Source organism: Lepisosteus platostomus, chromosome 19 (genome assembly GCF_059453375.1).
Source record: "Lepisosteus platostomus isolate fLepPlt1 chromosome 19, fLepPlt1.hap1, whole genome shotgun sequence".
Taxonomy (NCBI): Eukaryota; Metazoa; Chordata; class Actinopteri; order Semionotiformes; family Lepisosteidae; genus Lepisosteus; species Lepisosteus platostomus.
In genome coordinates, this window is record NC_142629.1 from 6808485 (window position 1) to 6831858 (window position 23374).

Genomic DNA, 23374 nt, shown 5'->3' on the forward strand with positions numbered 1-23374 from the left:
GGCACACGTGATTAGCAATCCAGGGAAATATTGGTCTTTTTCTTTACAAATAGTTCAATAAGCAAAGTGAGTTTTATATAAGGGTTGTATACATAAGTGTAATAAGTTTTGTTTGAATTAAAGCAGAAAGACGCTTTTGATTTTGGTTTGGTTTTGTTAAATCAGCATATCTTATAATATTGATCTGGTCATAATCTCATCAAAGGTAGGATAAGTGCTTCTCATTAATAAATTTAAAAGCAGGGCAATTGTGAAGTGAGATGAGTGATATTCTATGTACATGCAAGTGAAAAAATATTTTTGAAATGTCTCAAATTAACCTGTCCTAGTATCAGCAGCTAAAGAGACGCCACTCACCTGATTCTAGCAGCACTGCGTCTTCACAGCTCTCGAGTCCTGGACTTCTCTGAATGGAGGCATTTTCTGTGTGGAGTTTGCATGTTTTTATTCTTTTTGTTGGGGGGAGTCCAAGCACTCAGCGTATCCCTTCACCTTCCAAGGACATACTGGCTCGGATAGGATGTTCAACTCAGGCGCTGACAATTTTTGATTCAAGATGTCAAGGCACCGTTTGTATTGGGTTCAATTTTGAGTCCAAGCACAGAAAAGTGACGTGACTGCTCAGGAATCAATCAGGAAAGAGCAACCCGGTCCGTTCCCAGGCTCAAAGGAATATGTCACTCTGGCGGGCTGAGACACGGCTGACCAGTCCTATTCGTGCAGGGCCAAGGTGTTGGCACATTTTTCATCCCAGCTGAAATCTAATTGACCTTCCTTGGCTTGTGATTGACTTTAATAGGCCATTTCCCCCACCTTTCCCACTGTTCAGATGCTACTGTTTCAAAGGGACCTAAAAGACCTGTAGACCCACCAGTCCTCCAGCACAAGTGTTGGACAGCTCTTGGATGAAAGACTTGAGAAGACGACAAGGGGGCCTGATGCAAGTGTTCAAAATCTTCAAAGGTATTTGTCAAATCTACAGATGTCCTCGGAATCCACAGTTATCCAGAGGACACATTCGGAAAGTATAGGGAACAGAGGGTAGGTGCAGGTGATGAGAAACAGCTGTGGTCAACCACACTAGGAAGAGGGCCTTCCCCATGTGTTCAAAAAGCCCTCCCTTAAAAGCTGTGATCCAAGTATTCATAATCCTCCAAGGCGCCTGCTTAAACGTCTTCAGAATCACCAGTGAAACATCAGTAGAGAGTAGTTTATTGTCGTATGTACACATATATTAGAATTAATCGCGCTGATCTCTCGGGACATACACAGTACAAAATAATCCCTTACACTTATATAGCGTTTTTCTGGACACTCCACTCAAAGCGCTTTACAGGTAATGGGGACTCCCCTCCACACCACCAGTGTGTAGCCCCCACCTGGATGATGCGACGGCAGCCATAGTGCGCCAGAACGCTCCCCACACATCGGCTATCAGTGGGGAGGAGAACAGAGTGATGAGGCCAGTTCATAGATGGGGATTATTAGGAGGCCATGATTGGAAAAGGCCAATGGGAAATTTGGCCAGGGCGCCAGGGTTAACACCTTTACTCTTTTCGAGAAACACCCTGGGATTTTTAATGACCACGGAGAGTCAGGACCTCGGTTTTTACGTCTCATCCGAACGACGGCGCCTTTTCTTTACAGTATAGTGTCCCCGTCACTATACTGGGGCATAACTGAATTAGCTCAATTCAGTTGACGTCGTTTCTGACTTCAATGCCGTCCTGCCCATGCTGTAATACCCGCTTGAACACAGTGAACACCCGGAATAAAATGGTTTTCTAATGACTTAAGGATAAAGGCTTGATCATTTATACAGCAAATTATCCTGTCGACTGTTTTGAGAATGAACTTTGAAATTTTTATTTCCATGTTAATCTTGAAAGAAAATACAAGATCTTGTTTCGAAGCGATTTCACATTACATCGTGTGGTTATTTACATTAAAGACTTTCTAAGGGCAGAAGTCTCGAGCTCGGAACTTTTAACCTCAGGGCGCCAACAGCAATCGGCCTTCTTTTTAAAATATTTATTATTTTTGCCACAAGGGGGCGTCAGACGTTAAAACAATGTTAAGGAACGAAGTCTTAACTCCCAGGACGGCGGAGTTGTGTTCTGAGTAGTTTACCATTATCAATGATTAACCCTTGAGAAAAAACTCAGATTTAGAAACTGGGCGGGAAAGGCGTGGTAAGCATTTACTCCCAACAAGCCTTTCTTCTGCTTCGCATTTTATTAAACATTTTTATATGGACTGGGTGTGGTGAATGGGACCCGTATTAACAGCCCAGTCGTAAGCGAATTCTGCAGTTGCAAAAAGGGAGGGGATTTCATGGGTCTGAAAGAAACACATTTATTTTTTCCCCACGCTGAAGAAGTGTGCTTCACAGTCCAGCACGAATTTCCGTGAGAGTCGTGAGGTGTTGGAATGAGACCAGACAAAAACGTACTGCATTTGAGATACATTGGGGGGGTGTAACTGCAGAGGCTGTTGTACTCTCGGGTTCTGGTTAATGTCTCCGCTTCAGGTCAAGCCGTGGAGTGTGAGCGAGAAAGAGCATCGCCAGACCCCGGGAAACGCCGATCAGAAGTCGAGCAATCAGAGAGCTTGCGCCCCGGCCAGCGGACGCCAGGCGCACGGTTCAGCCGCAGCCGTGAAGATCTGCCACTTCTTCTCGTTTCAGTTTTTTTCTTTTCCAGCTCTCGGGCATTTCACCTTCGATGGGGGGAACGCTGCTGATTAGCCTTCGTGCAGCTGATTGATAGGAATGCGTACTCCCCGAATAGCTCGGGTCTGGAATAGTTCCTCTGGTTTCCCGGCCTTGGCTGTGATCCAAGCCTGCCTAGTGTCAAGTTCATGTGAGCAGCGCTCTGCGTAAACAGACTGTCCCTCTCCACCCCGCCCCTCCAGACCTGCCAACCTGAAGAGCAGAAACAGATGAAAACGGGGCTTTACTGGAGAGGGATGCTGTGAATGATGGGACTTACTCAGCATGTATCTCTGCGATTTTTTAAATTCACGCTCATTTGTAAAATATATTGCAGATACCCCTCTATTGGACATTTGGAAACGTTACGGTGTGGGCTGTGCTGTAAATTCAATGAAATCAGCTTTAACACATCTTCTCCTCCCGCCTTGGGAATGAAAAAAAACACACACACACATTCTCATTGCCAAGACGTCTGAACGTGATGACGTGACGAAGATTTTCGGAAAGCAAAAAAGAAAAACCGCAGCCGAGCTTAACGTGATCAATAAAGAATGCCGCCGCAGTCTCTTGCCTCTCTGACGGTTGACGCGTTTTGAAATTGCAGCAGACCAGGCGTGGATTTTGACATGAAAATGCGTTCGTAGCTGATTGGTTTTCACAGAAGACAAATCCGCGTGAAGTATCCCAGATGCACAAGATTAACTTGTAGAAAAGGGGTTTAAGATTCATGCCCTGCTTATATTGAATTTGCAATAAAAAGGTATTTGGCAAAGCCGTCATGCACACACAGTACAGCAGGTTTGGGTCGGTGTCATTACTGCTGTGTATAGGTGCTTTATTAAAATCCCACAAACCTCCAGTTCATAGTAAATTGAACATCAATAGAATATCAATGAAACCTTAACAGCTTCCTGTACTACGCGCTGACTGCGCTGGGGGTGTTTTCTGACAGCTCAGCGTTACTCATTACAGGAAAACAACCGCTTCTCGCTGCCAAAAGACTCATCCTGCAGCGTGAGATTGACGAGGCCGAGGAAGGTGCTGACTGGCTCTCCTTCCTGTCTGGAGAAGAGCTGCAGTGGTTTGTATGTGTCCACAATATTAACTTGTGTGACACCCCCCCGCCTCTCTCCAGTCGCTGCTGAATCGCACAGCAGGCTGCTCTCACCTGCTCGGGGGAGCGCCGCCTACAGACCTCAGCATTTTCAGCAACTGAAATCTGGTCTTCATCTTTCGTGTTCAATTGTAATTAATACTTATAAGAACTGTGTTCTGTCGTGTGCTACAGGGCCCCTTTTCCCCCCAATTAAACACAGTCTTGAGCTGGATGTTTTCAGCTTTAAAGAGAACAGAGTTTGCTCGGTGTGTGTGGCGCGTTGCAATGGTTCAGCTGTGTTGTAAAAAGCACCGATGCGCGCAGCAAGGAAAACCCCAGAAAATGTTACACGTGTTAGAAGCGCGCTACCTTTAAGAAGAAAATTAATAACGCTATTTTAATTGTAAAACGAGGGGTAAATGCCAAAATACCGCAGTTCCCTCACAGCACAGCTGTAAAACCGCCTTCCTCGGTAACCCCTCTCCTTTTGCAGAGGTGCGGTTGGAATGCGTGAGCGCCGCAGCCTGTTATGTGTCTAAGGGGGCTTCAACTTCTTCCTCGCCCATCCCTCAGCCGCGCACACACACACACACCGTGGAGGGAACCCCCTCCCCATCGCAGAGGGGTTTTCCCTCTGCGACTCACGATCACTGCAGAAACGTGGCGCATCACACTATTCCGTGATGCTGCGGTGAGTGCAATAGCGTGTTTCTCTACAGTCGGAGCAGTGTCGCCACACACACCTCTGCGCGACCGAAGCACTGAAGGAACCCATTCCGCATCAGCGCAACGCTCGTCGTCCTGCTATCGTTATTGCTTCGTTACAAAAGCAAAGCTGTGGCAGTTCTCTTGACCCACATTGGTGAAGCAACGCAACTGTAAAAGCAAACTGAGGAGAGCAGCGGGGACGAAACTACAAATCCCAGATGCTGGAACAATATCCTCACACGGTTCAGTCTCCTGTAATCAACCACTACGGACCTGCCCACTAGCATCTCCTCTCTGATTGGATCCCGGTAGATAAACTCCCCGATCCAATTGGCTGTAGCAGTTGCCAATCTGGACGGAAATGTATCCAGTTCCCCGGTATCCAGTTGCAGCCTTTGAGAACAGACTACAAAGAAACGGGAGCTTGTCTATGGGATCTCATTGTTTTGCACTGATACAAACCTGAGAAGGAATTTACAATTTGGTTTTTTTTCTCCCCTTGGCTCTCACTAATTTTCCCACCGGCTTCAGGATGATGAAGTTTAGGTTCAGGAGACAGGGGAATGATCCCCAAAGAGAGAAAATCAAACAGGACCTTTTTGCTTTTAATAAGGTAACGTTGAAACATTTGGGAAAGACGTCCGTTTCTTTCTGGTGGCAAGCATGCCGACTCGTATTGTATCAGTGAACTGTATTGAGAGTTAAAAGGGGGGGCATTTTTAGTTTTAATGCACGCTTCAAATGTGAGGAGACGTTCATACAATCTGCATTTATCTTATTTTTAAGCACCCGTGTAAAGGTAGGGCAGAGCTGGGAAAAATTGCAGTCTAACGGTCCCGCTAATCTGAGAACAAATCTCTGCATCTGCGTACGGCTAGGGGATTCGTGTGTTGTTGTCTGTCGCCTTCCTAGTTTGTGAAAGTCATGGAAAATGTGTCATCTCTGGAGTTTGACCAGTGCTGGGGGTTTAATGTGGGCTTCTAAATCGATTAGTTTCCTCGTGCTGCAGAACATGGTTTAACAATAATTGAAGTGCTGCAGTTTCTTAGGAGTTAGACACGCCGATGGACGCGGAGAGAAGTTGCATTTCCTCATATATTTTTACAAATCTGTGTTTCTTCCTTCAGTTCACCCCTTCATGTTTATTACCATTGATATTAAGACCAGTCGTCAAAACCCGTTACTCTAATAAGGCACTTTATCGGTCTATTGAGAAAAATCGGTCTATCCCGATTCGCTCTCGGTTTGTACTTTGCGTTTCTCTAGCATTTTTAACTACATTTTAATTCCTTCGAAATGCTTCTATAACAAATTTTGGTCTCTCGTCCAACCTACCACCTGGCTAATATATACCGTATATATGAGTAGGTGTAGTTTATTTCGCCTTGTTTATTTGCATCATGTAGCGAAGTAGCTCGGTGTTTTAAAACGCGTGCTCCAGCACATTCATAACTGTTCCATTCACATTCATGTCCAAATTAACTGTTGTTCTCGCCTGAATGGATTTACAGTGGGAAAACGGACAATAACCGCATACACTGTCCTTTACGGAGGAGTTAAAACATCGTTTAATGACACGCACCTAAAGTGAAGGGAATATACCATTAGTATGAGTCATTTTATAGTGTGATGGCTCTGATGGGGCACTATGTGGTAAATTAAATCGAGAAAAAAATGCTAACAATTTACGAGTTTCTGCGTATTTTGTGTATCTCAAACCCCAGTAAGCTCCCAGTTTAGGGGTGCATTGCCCATAAAATCGTACAAGTTTCTGTCTAATGTATGAAATGCCTAAAGGGGGGGTATTGTTCCTCTTTTCGAGAGTGTTGCAGGCACTTCTTTTTCTTATAAATCAACTGATTCCCAGCGCTAGTGTTTTCATCCCTTATAGCGTTTGATCGAGATAATTGTAACTTCAGTATTAAACTAAACTAGTTGTGACCAGGGCAACATGGTGGTGTATTGGTTTAAGATTGTAATTCGTAAGGGGGGAAAGAGACGTGCTCATCATGTTGAACGTTTAAGAGAACTGTTTATTTCTGGGGGAAGGCAGTTTCCGTGTGCTTTTATGTGGGAGTGGGAGTTCAATGCACTATTGCATTTTTCCTTAAACAAATAGCGTGTACTCCCACCGGTAACAATTCTAAACCTGTGCTTTGATGTGACAAATGGTTGGTAATGTGTTTGAAAACCTTCGTCTTTCCACAGGGAGTAAATGCAACCAACAAAACGTGCGTTTTGTGCTGCTGTTGTTGGTTTGCCTGTGCTACAATGCAGTTGGAGTGCTTATCAATTCTTTTGATGTTCTGTTTGTCATATATCGTGTGCCCTTGCCATATTTATGACAATATTTAAGTTGTTTTGTGTTAAAAACCTTTAGGATTCTTTAAGACAAAGGGCCATGTTTAAGTAAAAACCCTGTTAAAAAAATTGCTTCAATATTTTAAAAAGTTATTGCAGGCAGCTTCGCATTACCCACTGCGCTATGTAAACATTGTATTCGGTTCACACAAGTACCTCACGTGATTTTTTTTAAAGAGAGAGAGTGATGAATGGAGTGTTACAGGAGCAGGAAGTATAGTTTCTTGTTGAGCAAAACCACAGATCTTGGCAAGTGGAACTTTTGCGGACTGCATTTCTGTGGGATCCTCGTTCTGCTGTTGATGGGGGGAGAGTTTGTCTTCCAACTTTCTATAGATACCCCTCCACTGGGAAGTTAAGGGGCTTGACTGAGGGAGGAGAAATGTGTCCATGAGCCCTTAGTACTTCATTGCACAATGTGAGCTGTGACACATTGCTGTCTCCTTCTGATGGATGACTAAGGGTCCTGTGAGGTGATGCCAGCTGTTTGTTGTCATGTTTGTGCTTTTCCTCTATGAATGCATGTTCAAGAACATCCCTTTTCTCCTTCTGACTGGCAATAACATTGGTTAGGCAATGGGTTTGGCATTCATTTTCAATCCAAGTCTGATGCATTTGAAATTTGGAGATGCATCTAGGAAGACTGGAGAAGGGGTGGAATCTCGAGATAGAGGAGCTGCCCGATTTCTGAATCCGAAGGTAAATCAGGGCCCCGTTGTGCCACAGGTGACCCTAGGAATAGGGTAACATCCCTTTCTGCGTGGAATAAAAGATCCCTTGAACAGCATCGATCTGTCTCTTCTCCAGCAGCAGAGAGAAAGCACAGAGCCACATGAAATACAACCAGTCCAAAGGGTACAGTGGTTTTACTGATGAGTTCTGCTCTGCTGATGTTAATGAAGTCCTCCATCAATATTTAATTGTAGCATTTAAAAATGTCAGATAGGGTAATCCATCGTCAGACTGCACAGGGGTTTAATCCATCAGGGATTTGCTTATTCTGCTGGTGCCGCGAAACAGGGCTCACTGGCTGGGTCTGTGAGAGGCGCCCCATTATTGGAGCCAGGTTGTCCCCTAACTGTAAAAAGCAGTGGTGATTGTGGAAGGTCGCGGCATTAACGAGTGGTAAGGATTTGTTTTTACTGGACAGCTTTAGTCTAATTTCGTGAGCAGACTGTCAGTCATTCAGTGCTGTGTAAAAGTGAAACTCTGGATGCACTTGCTTCTTAGATTAACTGCACTTTGAGTGGATTGTCGGAAGATTATGATACATTGATCGTGGCTTGGTGCTGCCTTCAAACTGGTGGATGTTTCAGTGCTTTGAATGAATATATACATTTATTTAATCTAAGAGAGGGTAACTTCATTATTAAAAGGGAAATTGCTTTTTTTTTTAAAAGGAACGCAGGGATGGCTTGATTTCTTATTAATCCAGAATCAAAATTCAGTTAACCTTTCCAGGCTGGATGTATTTGAAAAGGAGGCTTATACTTTTCCACTTGCTTGAATATACTGCTGCCCGATAACATTGTTTAAAATTGGGCTCTACTGCCTTCGGAAACACAACATTGCTCCCAATGCTGGTTTTTCAATTATGTTTCTTTGAAAGCTGAGCTAGTTTTGAATGTTGTACCAGACCACATTGAAACGCGTTTTGCTTGCTTTGCTAATCGTATATAAGAATGCAAGAGAGGTTACTAACGAGAGGGGGTCCATCTCGTCTTTTTGTTAATTAGTAGTTAATCTCCGGGTCTCATCCAGCTGTTTCTTGAAAGAACAAGGGTATCAGCTTCCACACCTTGACTGTTTCCTACAGAACTTTTACAACCCTTTGCATAAAGAAATGTTCCCCATTTGAAATTTGCTTCCATGTAGCTTCCATCTGTGCTCTCTGTCTTGTCTGTGTTCCACTTTTCATTTTGAAGAAATCTTCTTGGTGGGCTGAGTCATGATGGCTTTGAAAACTTGTATTGGATCTCCCCATTATCTTCTCTGTTTAAGTCTGCAAGGGCTCTGTTCCTTCAGCCTGTCAATGTAGGACTTTCCCTAAAGCCTCAGAATGTATCTGGACTGATGCCAGAGCAGCCATAGGTTTTCTGTCATCATTTGGTAACCTGAAATGTCCTCAATACTCTGATTTGAGGCATTACTAATAATAATAATAATAATAATAATAATTGCTTACACTTATATAGCGCTTTTCTGGACAGCCCACTCAAAGCGCTTTACAGGTAATGGGGACTCCCCTCCACCACCACCAATGTGCGGCCCCACCTGGATGATACTAGTTCATTATACTACTTTAAAAACATCCGCCAATTTAAATGTTGCTCTTAGAGTATGTCCTAACATTTTGTTTGCCTTTTTAGTTATTTTTCCCACATTATCTAGAAGTTGCAAATGATCTGTCAGCATAAACACTTTCATCGGCACCATCTTCTTTTTCCAGCATTTTCTAGTTTGTATTTAATTTTTTTTACTCCTAACTTGCACTTGTCTACATTGAACATTGCAAATGACGTTGCTGACATCTTCATCATGGGTTTGATTGTTAGAAGACCGAGTGTGTTGGTGCTTCCTGGAGCATCTTGCTCCACAGTTGTCTTTTGCAAAGTTACTTCCATTATGCCAAAAATGAGCAGTTTGTTTTTTGTGGGGCAGTGGATGGGATGTTATTTTCTCTACTGTGGCATTGCTGAGTAACTGTACAACAGTTTAACTGTTAAGAAGCAAGAGTGCGCTTATGGGCGGAGCGATGGTACTGTGGCTCAGGATCTGTGCCTGTGGCTGGAAGGTTGCCGGTTCGTGTCCTGCGGCCGGCAGAGGAATCCTACTCCTACGTTGGGCCCCTGAGCAAGGCCCTTAACCCCAGCTGCTCCAGGGGCGCCGTATAAATGGCTGACCCTGCGCTCTGACCCCAAGCTTCTCTCCCTGTCTGCGTGTCTCATGGAGACCAAGCTGGGGTATGCGAAAAGACAAGTTCCTAATGCAAGTAATTGTGTGTGGCTAATAAAGTGATCTAATCTTATGTTAGATTTGCCCAGTCATTACCTTACCTTAATGTGTTCTGCTTCCAGACTGTTGAACATGGATTCCCCAATCACCCCAGTGCCCTGGCGTATGACCCTAAACTGCGGCTGATGGCCATTGGCACAAAGTCGGGAGCTGTCAAAATGTATCCTTTTAGTTCAAGAAGATAGATCTGTCTGTTACCCAGTTGCAGGTAAGACTTTTGGCTTTCCAAGACTAACACAATACATTTACTGTGCATGAGTACTGAATTCATGACTTGACCCTACTCTCAGGTGTAACACAAGGACTCTTGCATAGAAAATAAGCTTCAGTTATCACTGGTATGAAATGGAGCTGATAATCGGAGAGATTCCTATGAAAGTCGTGAACTTCTCTTTAAAAGTGAGGGCGTTTCCTTATTGTGAAGGGCCAGCATTACATGATGTGCTGAGCTTGAGTGAATCCATATGGAGTTTTATAACACTTCTGAGACCGTGGTTGTTTTCTTGAAGTGTGTGGGCGATCGGGCCATTTGACCATTTTAAAAATGGGGGGAAAAAAGTGTTGTGATATAAATGCTGATTGGCTTGATTCGTTACTTTTTGGTCTTATTTAATATGAGAGGAATGTGTATGATGTCATTACATATTCCTTTGGCTGGAGAGTTTTAAGAAAACCAAATACATGGAACAGCTTTTAATCTCAGCAAATAAACCATTTGTCATATTTTCTCTTATTACTGTATTCCTCCTCCTTAATGTTAATATTCTGTTTTTTAAATAACGATGGAGACCTACTGAGAGGTAATGAAAGGCTAACAATGTCTCCCTGGAATTGTCTTGAAAGTCTGTCACCAAGGATGTGCTGTATCCATAGAAACCCGTTTGGAACAGAATTAAAATGCTGACTCAGGCACTGCTTTGCTCAATTGATAGCTTTGGTATAAAGGTGGCCTTTCACTGATGTCAGGGTAACATGTTAAATGTTGTGTAAGTCCTTTTAGTAAATGACCTGTTTTGCTGCCGGATAACAATCCGAAGGGGAGCGACTTCGTTTTTGTTCATGAAGTGGACTGTGCAGCCCCAGGCAGATTTCTTTACTCAAACCAGGCTTGAACCATTTCTCTAATCCCAGTGCTGCTCTTTGAAGTAGCTTCACATAATCGCATCAAGGGCATCCATGCAGCCTAAAAGTCATTGTAACTTTGTGGGGTCATGCTGAGATTTATGAAACCTTGAGCTGAGACATATTTCAGAGTTGCAGACGTATGCCATTTACACCCTTCTGTTGATGATGTCTCCCAAATTGAAGGGTCACATGGCAGAAGTAAAAGCCCACTAAGGGTTAATAAGAGAGAGTGTCAGGATTTACTGCAGGGGGCTGATCCAGAAACTGGTTTGAATCAGTTATCCATCTTATAGATTTGTATGTACCGTTCTGATGTGCATGAATTTTAAATCCCAGAAGGAGATTATGGAGCTTCTTATTGTGTTTTGCAAATGTATCGGCAAGGTGATATTTAAAAGGCAACTTCTAAAAGATCTGGGGTTTGCTGTTATATCGGTTGCCTTTTAGGCTGTTCATCAACCTGTAATACTGCAGCACTGTAGTAAAGAGTCTTTCTAAACTACAACAAAAGTGGAGACCACTGCCATAAGACACCCCCGAGAAAAAGCTATAGTGCATCACTTAAAATTACCCTGGTCTCTAACACATGGGTAAAGTACACGTTTCCACCTTTAGCCACATTGCAATTAAAACAAGACGTGAGGTTGGAGACGGGTGTTTTCTCAGAAACGCGATCCCTACAGATGGAGCTGAGGAATGCCAAGCTGCGACTGCGGGGAACGTCTGAGTTTTGAAACTCTGGAGCTCAAGCCTGCAACAGTATTCATTAGCCTGACACTGCTGGGCTTTGTGTGTTGATTTACTGTGGGCTTCAAAGACACAGGGCCAGACACCTGTGTAATTTAAGGTTTCTTCCTGAAGGCTGCAAAATAAACAGCAGGCTCTATAAATATTCATGCAAAGGATGATCTTTTTGTTTTCCAGAGAGTTCAGTGAGCGGCTGCAATTCAACTGTGTTCCACCAGAGTCTTTTTCGATTTTATGCGCGTTGCGGGGCCGCAGAGAAAGAATCTAGTCCCACGCAGTCGGAGTGCCTCTGGCGAAGGGTGAGGACTCGGCACCTTCTCTAGGCAAGCAAAGTGAAACAGCTGGACTGGTGCCATAGCAGCACTTTGAGAAGGAAGTCTGTAGAGACCATTAAAACACGATTATGTCATTCTTGCCTGTTGCTGGCATGGGATGTCTTATTTTTTAATAAATTCCTCTGTTCCTAGCACGATCGGTCTTGATAAGCTGCACTCTTTTGGTTGTCCGTAGGCTCATTCATTCCTTAAGTCCAATATTCCGGAAGTGCAAGGTTGCTAAGTCTCTGACAGCATGCATATGAGCAACTGAATGCTTCAATGTCTTCAGTGTTGTGACGGAACTGAAATGGTGTGAAGAAAAAGAAATGCATTTCGTGCATCATGTTTAAATGTAATGGATTCCAAAGGGAGTATGAATTAAGCATTTTCAGCCTAGAATGCTAACAAAACTGTCCCATTGATCAGTATTGCAGTTCTGCATGTGTGTGTTCACACTAGATGTGATTCATTACAGCTGTAGAGACCTAAATGTACGGCTTCTTCTTTGTTACTGTAAAAGATACAAGATGCATTTTTCTAGGCCCCTGGGAATATAGAGCCTGTCTGTGACGAGATTAGGCAGCGGCGCATGCAGTCCTGCTTGTCCCAGGGAGACTGGTACAGTCAGGGCATTGGCAACAGGCCAACGTCTGAGCGCAGGAGGAGTTGGGGAGTGTAGGTTGGTCTGTCCAGCTGACACTGTGATGTTGCCAACGCTAGGGGCACGTGTGCGTTTGAGCTGAGGCGCGGTCAGGCTATAGGTCATGATGTCCCAGGCCCCTGTCCTTCCTTTACCTTCACCAGTCCAGGATTTTCAAGGTCATCAGCACCATCTCGCAGGCCGTTAGAGAGGGGCTTCTGAATGATGGCGTAAGGAAACATTAACTTGAATGGATGGAGGGTTTAAGCCTCGTCACCCCTCTGGTCCCCTGTCCTCACGGGTGGCATCACTGTGTGGTACAGCAGCTCTACAATGCATGACAGTGATGCACTACCAAGGGTTCTGACCACGGCACAGAGCACAACAGGATGCGATTTACCGACAATCGGTGACATCCACACTGTCCCAATCCATCATTCAGGATCCCAGCCATCCCGGCCACAAATTGTTCTACCCCCTGCGCTCTGACAAGCAGTACCACACTGTTGAAGCACGGACCAGTAGACTCAAGAACAGCTTCTATCCCACTGCATTAGGCATCCTCAGCAGCTAACTGCAGCGCCTCAGACTCAATACATTACGCACTTTTTGCATGGTCTACCATGTTTTCCTTTTCCTCAATACTACATAAGTATTGTCCACAACTTATTTATTGCTTCTGTTAATCTTTATTATGTTTGTAATGTACTGTTTGCTTTGTGTGATGTTGTCTGTCAGACTGTGTATGTCCCGAGACATCGTGTACATATGACAATAAACTATTCTCTCTGCAATGTAGTAAAGTAAAATACGTTGCATCAGAGAGGTGCCCCTTAAAATCCAGCAACTTGTACCCTCTAGTTGTCTATGCAAACCGAAAATGGTGCCCCTTTATCTATTCAATGAGCTGGATTGTAGAAACTAATACATGCTAATACTGTGGCTAGCCTATTGTACTGTATATGCGTAATATACTGGCACCCATAACAGAATCTCAGCTGGGCTGTGCCTGGTAGGTACAGGGATAGGAGACCGCCAGGGAAAACCAGACTGCTGCCTCAAGTGGTGTTTGTGGAGCAGTACGGAGTGCTTTTCCCTTGGGCGTTGGATTGGAAATTCTTCTCCAAACTGTGGTGACCACAGTCACTATTGTAGGTGGTGCTGTCCTTCTGAAGCTCAACCAAGGTCCTGACTTTTCCCATAATGAAGAATCCCTGTGGCGCTCTTTGAAAGAGGTGTTTTAAACCCTTTATCAAGGATTAATTTCCCTCCAGTGTTCCCCCTTAATTTGTTTGGTGAAGTCATTTCTTACTTCTCTACCTGATTTGCAGTGCTGTGCAGAGGCTGACCGCTGTTTCTCAGTCCAGTGGGTGCTGTTCTGTTTGTGAAGTGGTTGGAGATCCAATGGGATGGAAAGTACTGTGGATGTGCTAGGAATTACAGTTATTACAAGATTAGGAATTGGTAGACGAGCAACGGTAGGTTTAAATAGCAAAGGTGGATCTGACAGGCAATGGTGGTGACCTTTTTTTATACACTGAGAATGGCTGTAGAAGTGCTTAAAAAAAATGGCCTCATGCCACTGTCAAGACAGAAAGCATTCACAGGGGTGGAGATGATTCCTCTTTTAGGTAATGACGGTAGGAAATTATATGGTAGTTAAATTCATCTTCTAGGTGGAAAGTTTTTAAGGTCTGAGAAAAATGGGCTGTTTTTCAGTTCCCTTAAATACCATTATCTAAAGGTGTGGACAGGACTGTGGTCAGTCTGGAATGCTGAGTGAATGTTATCCCCATTGTGCTCTGTCACAGTTACAGTACAGGTCACTCACTACTCCGGTGTGATAAGGCTGCCACCTCCTTCATACCTGTAGGGATCTTAAGCAGCCTGTTCCCAGTTACAGACCGTAACAAGTGAGGGAAATTTCTGCAAAACATCCCTTGGCATCTCGACAAAATCTACTTAATTTTCACGTCCGTTTTATTTCCGGTACTTGTAAGCGTGACACCGTTATTTTGTAAATTGACAGAACTTTTCATAGTTTCCGAACTGTCGTGTTCAGGTCTAAGCCCTCTATGCTTCTTTAGAGATACCTATGAATGTAAGAGTCACTCCTTAAATAATTTCATAGCTCCCCATGGTGTTACATGATGTATCTGCATAGCTACATGTTCATTAACCATTAACCATTTGCACTTCTAACTTAACTTCTGGCTGAGATGAACGTTTTCAGGATCTGACTACTACTGATAACTCTGAGGAGCCCAATGTTAAGGTTTCTAGTGTGTTGAGCATCAGGTTACAGCGGCCTGCGCTCATGTCCTAGTTCCTCTTTTGTCTGGCTGCGTCATTGTCTAAATATATAAGCACTCCAGTATGATCTCTTTACTTCTCCCCAAGTGACTCACCTTAAATTCCTCACGCGTAAAGTCTGAACGAGGCATGAGTGAGTATTGATTGCACATTGTGGGGCATTTGAAGCAATACATCAAGGGCAGGTGGAGGGATGTCTGTAATGGAACAAGTGCTTTAGACAGAAATGACATGGAGATGTATATTTGGCCCTAGCTGAAAGAAAAATGGAATGGGGAAAAAAGTGGATTAGGAATTTCCTAACCTAGTTTTCAAGCTTTCTGGACTCGTTTTACAGAATTAAAAGGTAAACATGTACAGGAAAGCATTACACCCGTGAGAGTCCGCTCAGAATAAGTCGAAAACTTCACCGCTTTCCAGACTTTAAACTTCAAAGTAGCATATGTGATCCAATCTCCTGGCCTTGGAGCCCAGCCACTTTCGTGAGTGGACTTGGGGAAAGCTTAAATTGAAAAGGCAGGACTGGAGCAGAAGTAAACAGCAGGCCAAGCTGACAAGGCAGCTAAACAGATTCAAGTTTTTGTCCTCAGCTGAGCAATATTCTAGGAGCTTCGCTTGAGTGTATGGGGTTGCCCACCAAAAAAAAAAGGAAGTGTTCTACATGGGGGGGGGAGGTTTTTTTTCTCTAGTTTAGAATGGTTGAAGTCAAAGGATGTGAAGGTCTTTGACCCTTCTGAACTATTCCTTCTATGGTCACACCGACAAATAGGGAAGTAGTTTGTTTCTCTGCAGTGCTACGTCTTCCATGAAGTAAAAATTCCTGTGTAAGCATCCTAAAATTAGAATGCTGAATAGAGGTTACAAAGATTCCAGTTCTAAGTAGGGTCATATTTACTTAAATTGACACTTAACCATTTCTAGAGCAAGTGACAAAAAAACTAATTTTCTTCAGTTTCTTATGATGCATGTTTTTACAGTTCTCCCTTCATATTTAATATACCTGTTCCCTTCATCTTCTCCTTTTGTTTATTTTGGATTGTTTTTTGTTTGACTAAAAGTGGGATCATGGCGTTTTAAAAACCTGTCAGTCCATTGAGACTGAACTGGGGTGGGGAAGAGTTTTAAAAACAATGGATTGTTTTTGCTGGAGCTGGGAGGCTAGCATTAAACTACCATAGAGCGGTTCAAGCTCAAATCCTGTTCCTGGTGTCCTCCTGTAGCTATGTCTACCCCCGAGGAATGTATATTGTTATACTCGTAGTTCACTCTCTGTAATGAGAGGAAATTCCTGGGAAGCTTTCTGGCTAGGCCTGGTCTCAATAAAGACATCTTTGAAATGGTTTCCAAGGCAACCGCAGTAGCAGCGAGATAACTAGGATATAGCTAAGAGAGGCCATGCCAGTGCTGAGATAAATTTTCAAGCCAAAATTATTTACAGTCCATGCCTGCATAACATCAGATGTTGCTTTACTTTGAAATATAACTTTCCAGTGATCTTATGAAAAGTTGAACTTCATTAAAAGTGTTTTTGGTCCATATGGATCATTTTATGCGAAAGGCAGTTTTAAAACAACCTTCACAGCTCTTGAAACATTTTAATATACTATACACTTAATATAACTTAATGTTAATTTATCCAAAATATTTGCTTAGGGTTATTGAAATCCGTAGATGATGACCTATAATCCTCTTTTTACATGTGATACTGCTCTACTGTAACTGGCATTACCTATTATTAAATGCTAATGCTTAAATTATTGTGCTTTTGCTTTTTGAATGCAATATGCTGCTTTAATTTTAGCAAGTTGAAGATCACTCATTCTCTTGTCCTTTTGTTCACTTGTCAGGGAGACAAAGGGGTTTGTTTTAATTGCCATTAATAGATGGCAACAATGATAATTCTATTGTATTTTAATGTGGAACATCTGAAAATGCAATTGAGTCTTGTCTGACAATTAATTTTTCCATTGTTCAAATCTGATGATGAGAAGAAATGTTGCCATTAGTAATCCCAAAACATAATTCAAAAGTAGGGTAGATAAAAAATGTAAATTTATTTAATTGTCATCTGCTATCACGAATGTCCAATTTTCATTGAAATATTTTGCAAAAACATGGCTATATACATCATTACTACATAACTCATTTATTGTCTTTAAACAGCAACATTGAGGTTCAGATCACGGAAATTGAACAGACTGTTTTAAGTCAAACTGGATCTGTGCCCGAGTTGTAACCCCATCGTCTAGGAATGAAGATGTGCTTCGTTGCATAAAGTCTGGTCAGTCTTTGCAATTTGTGCTTGCTTATACAAGTATCGTATTTACTTGGTTACAAACGGGATTGTGATCCACTAGAACAGTTATTATCTGCACAAGATGAGCACTCTCTAAAGAGGATTACTAAACTCGCTAGGAATTTAAAATCGCGAGTCTTGGTGAGATTACATGTGCAGTTAGATTTAAGGTGAACAACTCTTGGTTCTACCTATATAGTGTAGTACTGTTTCACCAATTCCAAATTTCTTCATGGTTGGCAGTCTAGTCTTCAGGAGACAATGTTGACAATTGCTTTTTTTGCAATGAGGAAAACAAAAACTTCACAATTGACAAAAGTAGAATTAATCTTTCCTTGTCCAATATATGCACTCTTTCCCATCTTCCAGTACTTGCAGTCTTCTATCAAGTATCTACCCAAACAACTACCTCCAACAAGACATTAACTGCAGCAGCACTCCAAATCTCCACATCCCACTGCTGGCACCATGCACCCAGCTGGAGAAAATTCCCTATACAGTACATACATCTGTATGTATCCATTGATGCGGGGAGGGCAGATAGGCAGACTCTTAGTGCAGCACCAACTGTTTAGCAGCAGTCAGTCCTGCCAATCAGGTCCATTTCTGTGGTTATGATTAGAGTCACCGCCAGGCTAGAGTACTGAATGTGCTTGGGGAATAACTCCATTAAGAAAATTGGACCACCTGTAGGCAACCTGTTTCCAGTGCATAACCTCCAGCAACTCCTAAGTTGTGCACAAACATTCGCATTGCACCACCTCTACAAGGGTGAGAGGAAAATGACCTTTGTAGATTACAGTCTACAACTATCATATGTTATGCGACGGGAATCTGAAAGGCTCGTTTGATGGTTAGAGGTTTTGGAGGCATAGTACAAATGTTACCAAATATTGTCCCAGTAAGCAGTCTCATCTACACCAATCTATCTTCTAAATACTGGATGTTGTAAAAGAAGCCCGTCATAGAAAGACACAGAAGCCAGTCCCTTTTGTTTCAAACCAGCTATGGCTAAGGTTAATACTGATAGCCTGACAGGCGCAAATTGTCGAATGGAAACCATATAGAATGAAAAGAGCCTAGATGTTCATATTGTAATATGAGTTCAGTTGCACCTTATCTAAGGGCAGGTCTCGAAGCTGTTATGTAGATGGTTTGACTGCGATTTTAAATCATTTTGCCTAGTTCTATGTATTAGAAAAAAACTGGCATCACGTCTAAGCAGCAGATTCAGTTATTTTCTAATAATCGTCTAAAACGTAATCTAGTATTTCTTAAGATGGTGGGGGGCACACAAATATTAATAAGTTATGTTCTTAGATCAGCAGAAACTAAGAACAGTTTAAACGACAGACCATTAATTTCATCTAGCCCATTTGGTAGTTGGTAATTGGCATTCAGTATAACACATTATTTAATGGTGATAAGAATAATCTCTGAATTGTTTACCTCAGAAGCTCGGGAGGCAAAAATAGTTAAATTTTTGTTTGGAAAGACATTTTTAGTTGACGGGTTAAACACTCACTCCCAGGTCAGACCTACAATTTCTAAATGTTCTAGGGGTCTGTGGGCGAATATTAAACTCTTACAACTTGGATCTGTCACATATGTAATTAAGGACACAAATCTGTGCCCAGAATAATATCAAATATCCGAGTTCACACAGAGATTTGGACAGGAGGTTAAAAAAGTAAATTCTAAGAATTTTCCGAACGGAGCCTGAAACAAAATCATTCTTTTCCTGATATATTCTCAGTTGGATATGTTAATCTGCCTAGTTCATCGCATCGTGAACGTAATTATAATTTAAGTTTGAAAATTTATAAGATCTTTCCCCCAAAATCTCTCAAATGGAGTTCTCGAACAGCCTTGAGGTGTAGCTTTAAAAGATAAAATGCATGTGTGTTTTAATTGCACTTTTTATCCTTTATTTTTTTTTTTAAGGATGGGGATGTTTGTTGTGTTGGGATCAGTGCCAGAATTTTTGTGCAGGTGATGAATGAGCTTTGGGGAGCTCGGGTCAATGTGTGCATTGCTATGAACACATCTGGGAATTCTGGCGATTCATTCTGCCCCAGAACGGGGGGTGGGGGGGGAGAGATCTAAAACGAATGATGGGAGATTCCTCTTCTCGGGCACCGATGGAGATCGCCATGCCACAGTGGAGAGGTCGCACGCTGAGCTGGCAGTTCTGTTATGAGAGGGTTTAGAGCTCTGGCCCCTGCCTGCCGTTCTGTAGAACCTCAGTCTTTTGCAATGATGTCACTCCACATAAGGCGCAGCTTGTGTTTTGTTACTTTACAATAGGAGGCTTGTCTCTTGTTCTCCCTTCCTGAGATCTTGGAGTGAAGAATGAGTGCAGTGCCAGGGTATCGGGGCTTGTGCTGGCAGGGTGACTGACCTTTAAGTTTTGAGGGAGAGATGAGTAAAATGAGCCCATTTTCTCACACTTGAAGGGGAAAAATGAATTAAGTGGTTTGATTTCTTAGAGGCCATTCAATGGATCTACAGAAGGGCTTAGTTTCGAAGATCGGGACCTCACCGGAGCCGGTGAAAACAAGCAAGGTCCTTTAATCTGTATTGTTTTCCGAGCCCCTTCCTTCCAGTTTTTGCCTACGTTATTGTAAATAATATTAACTTTCATTTATAAAGTGTCTTTCCGAATCCAAGGACGCTGTGTGTCATTAAAGCAAACGACGCAGTACAATAAAAAGTAAATTTATGCAAAAAACATAAACAAGATCATCCGTCCAGGTTTTTACAGATGTAGGCAGTCAGCTGTAGACCGTCATAAAAAGCTGAGCTTTAAGTTTGGATTCAAAGAGAGTTAAAGAAGTTGTCTCTCTTAGAGTCTGAGGAAGGTCATTCCACAATACTGGAGCAGAAACGGAAAAGTCACACTCGCCAGAAGTCTATGGTTTAGTTCTGGGGACAGGTCTCAACTGAACAGAGCCTGCGGGGAGGTGTGTAAACATTGGGGGAGTTCAGAGATGTATGATGTAGCCAGATTATTTAGGCCTTTGAAAATCAGTAACAAGATCTTGTATTGAAAATGTTGACTTTACAGGCAGCGAATATAGAGACATAAGTGTAGTGTAATAAAGCACAAAGCTAATGTTGACCAAAGTGTCAGTCTGATATAAATGCTCCAGCATTGGAGAATGACCTTTAGAGTCATTTTTACTTTGGAATTAAGAAGGAATCGACGGATGTGTTATTGACTGAGACTTAAATTGCAGGTCTTATGAGAAATGCCCTTTTCCTACATGATTTTTTTTTTTAAATAGCTCCTTATAGTGTTTGGTTTAAGCAATTTGGAGGCTATGTGCGTGTGATGAAAGATCAATATCCTGGTTATTTCATCATGTTGTAAGATGGCAAGTGATGAAATGATTTTCATTTAAGTGTCCTGTCCATCCACAGAGCTCCAAGTTTCTTCCTTCCATTGTTCAGTCAGCTGTTGGCCATTGAATTGGCATTAATCGGGTGAATGCTGCGTGTTCATTTATGAATAATGTTCTTGTTTCTGAGCTCTTATTATCAATCTGATGTTTCTCTGTTTTGTGGAGGGTCTGTGAAGGGGTTGCTGTTCTCCTGTATGTGCTGATCACAAAGTTCACTCCAGTTCATTTTATTCAGTCCATCCTGAATATGTAACCCCCCCACCACAAGAGTGGAAAGATACTGAGTTACTGTGAAGCAGTGATGCCTGTCCTGCTGTCTTTCGAAACCTCAGTACGTCCAGGACTCCACCTGTAGTATTTATTATGTTTGCAATCAATTAAATAATCAAGAAGTTGGTTTTGCATTGAAATGAATTGAAAAGGCAGTGAGTTGAGCCATCTTCACACAGTGCATCAACTGGTGTATCTGAATTGTTAAAATGTGAGTCTTTAGCTGATGGTTTCCTGTAAAAAAAAAATGATGATAGTGGCACTGTTTCAATTTCCAGCCTTAACAATTCCTAAGTATTAGTTTGGTGCCTTATGGTAATGCCTAAACTGAAACAAGTATTTTGTGAAACCGTTCAAAGGGTTCTGAATTAATTAGCATCCCTAACTTTTCCATAATAAAGAGTAGGGTCATGGTGACTGCTGCTGTTTTTGATTTGTAAAGAAATTTTCAATCTTTTTTGTATTATGCTCTCCATTCTGGATTCTCATGGGATTGGAATTATTATTGGAAGAGCTTTTAGCAGGGCTTCCTTACTACTGTAGTGTTCACTTCACCTTTTTTTCCAGCAGGAGATGTGAAATGATTCCAAGTGTTTAGTGCATTTAAACAAAAGTGCAAATTAGTCTGGCTGTGTTGAGACTTTAATTAAAGTATTTTCTTTATTCAAGGAAATATGAAAATGATTACAATATGTTTCATGAAGACATCAGGGATTTAGTCATGGGTGTTTAACAAACCCTAGAGCTGATGCGATGTTCCCGGCTTTCTGTACAAAACACTTTGTTTCCATGGACACGTCATGGGATTTTGTTTTAAACTGCCAACATTTAAAGGATCATTTTCATTGTTTTGGAAAATGTGATATTCCTAAGTATACCAGGTTCGACATATACAATGTTTCTGTTGTATATGCTTTTCCATTTTGGATGTAACGTCTCATTAGTCTGAACTCCACAGTCCAAAACAGAGGAGAGCGAGGAAGTTTAGGCAGACTCCTGATCCAACTTCAAGGCTCTTGTCTTTTGACACGTCACTGGCACTGGAATAAGTCAGACATTTTGTTGCCTATACCATTACCCCAGGTTATGCATTGACAACAGCAGGACTGTTTAAAGAGTCTTAAACCTGTACAGTAAATGTTCTTCATCGTCAGTGCAGCTTTTCAATTGGAAGTTTGTGCCATGCCACCTTAGCTGGTACACTGCAAATGTAATGATTTGTAGCATCTTCTTGTAGTGTTGGGTGTCCAGCATCAGATAGCAAACGAGAGCTTGAATCAGAACCTGTGAACTCCGGACTCTGGCTTCTCCCACATGCCCGGAAATATGAAGGTGGTGTCTCAGGCGCTGAGAGCTGGTCCAGCTGAATCATCCGAGAACTTGTTTACTGTTCCCTTCCCCTTCACTCTTCAGAAATTTCATCTTGATCTGTTTATTGACCAGACGAAACCACCCGTGTTTCTGCAAGAGATCTGCCGAGTGTTCCTGCAGCGTCTGGGCTTGAGCTTACTCTGAGGTGTAGATGAACTGTGGCACGCCAGTTTTTGCGTTCCAGATTCCTCGTGCTGGTGCCACCCACTGTGCCTTTTAGATCCGATTCTGGACAAAGCCAAGAGGTCTGGCTGAGGCCAGAGGGGCACTCTCCATGCACCATGGTTCTGAGAAAAGGAGACAATGAAACATTATTGGCGTTTTCCTGAATTCTTTTGAAATCTGTTGGCTGTTGGATTCAAAGGCCAGCGCTGACCTTCTCACACGGTCCTGCCTGCAGTAACCAAGCTGTCTGGAACTCCACAGGCAGGGAAACACCCTTTCTGCAGTGGAGGCAAGCTGTTTTCTTGAAATGCTATTCATCTCCGGCACTGGGGGGCGGATCTCTTTTGTGTTTTGAGAGTGGTGCATCTGTAGAAAATTGTTTAGGTGTGGTGCAGAACTGAGCTGGACAGCTAGTCCACGTTTTGCTTTTTAGTTTGTTTCTTCACCCCCTCCAACACACCCTTGGGGAAAGACTTAGAAATGTAACCGTTTGTTCAGAATAGCCTAAATCTAACAGGATTGGATTTGGTGCCAAAACACTAAGACACTTCTTTGGCAACCTTTCAGACTTCAAATCGGTTGCATAAATGCAATGAACGGAACGTCTACGACCAGCGATGGATAATAGGATTGTGTTATGTAATGGGGGGATTTGTTTTAACGTTAATTTAAAAGTTAATTCCATCAATGCTGAAAAGTAGAGGTGTTTCACCTGAAGAAGGCTGAACAGCCAGTGTTTCTTTTTCCTACTTTACGGTGTGGGATTAACTTTTACTTGTTCCTCTGCCGCCAGTGCACTCTGCTGTTCTCCACTCCAGCATTATTCCATCTTC

The 23374-nt window shown here is 42.5% G+C and overlaps 1 protein-coding gene across 3 annotated transcripts in view; it reads left to right on the top strand.

The window, feature by feature from the left end:
• The first annotated feature begins 4471 nt into the window (after positions 1 to 4471).
• The window catches only part of llgl1 (LLGL scribble cell polarity complex component 1), a 74499-nt gene continuing 55596 nt past the window's right edge, over positions 4472 to 23374 (top strand). Inside the window, exons 1-2 of one of the 3 annotated variants that reach the window (XM_088613368.1) lie at positions 4472 to 5130; positions 9956 to 10053. In XM_088613368.1, coding sequence (XP_088469494.1) covers positions 5050 to 5130; positions 9956 to 10053 — 179 coding nt within the window. In that variant the 5' untranslated portion in view covers positions 4472 to 5049. The remainder of the gene's footprint in view (positions 5131 to 9955; positions 10054 to 23374) is intronic. The other 2 variants (XM_088613367.1, XM_088613369.1) reach the window with 2 other exon arrangements.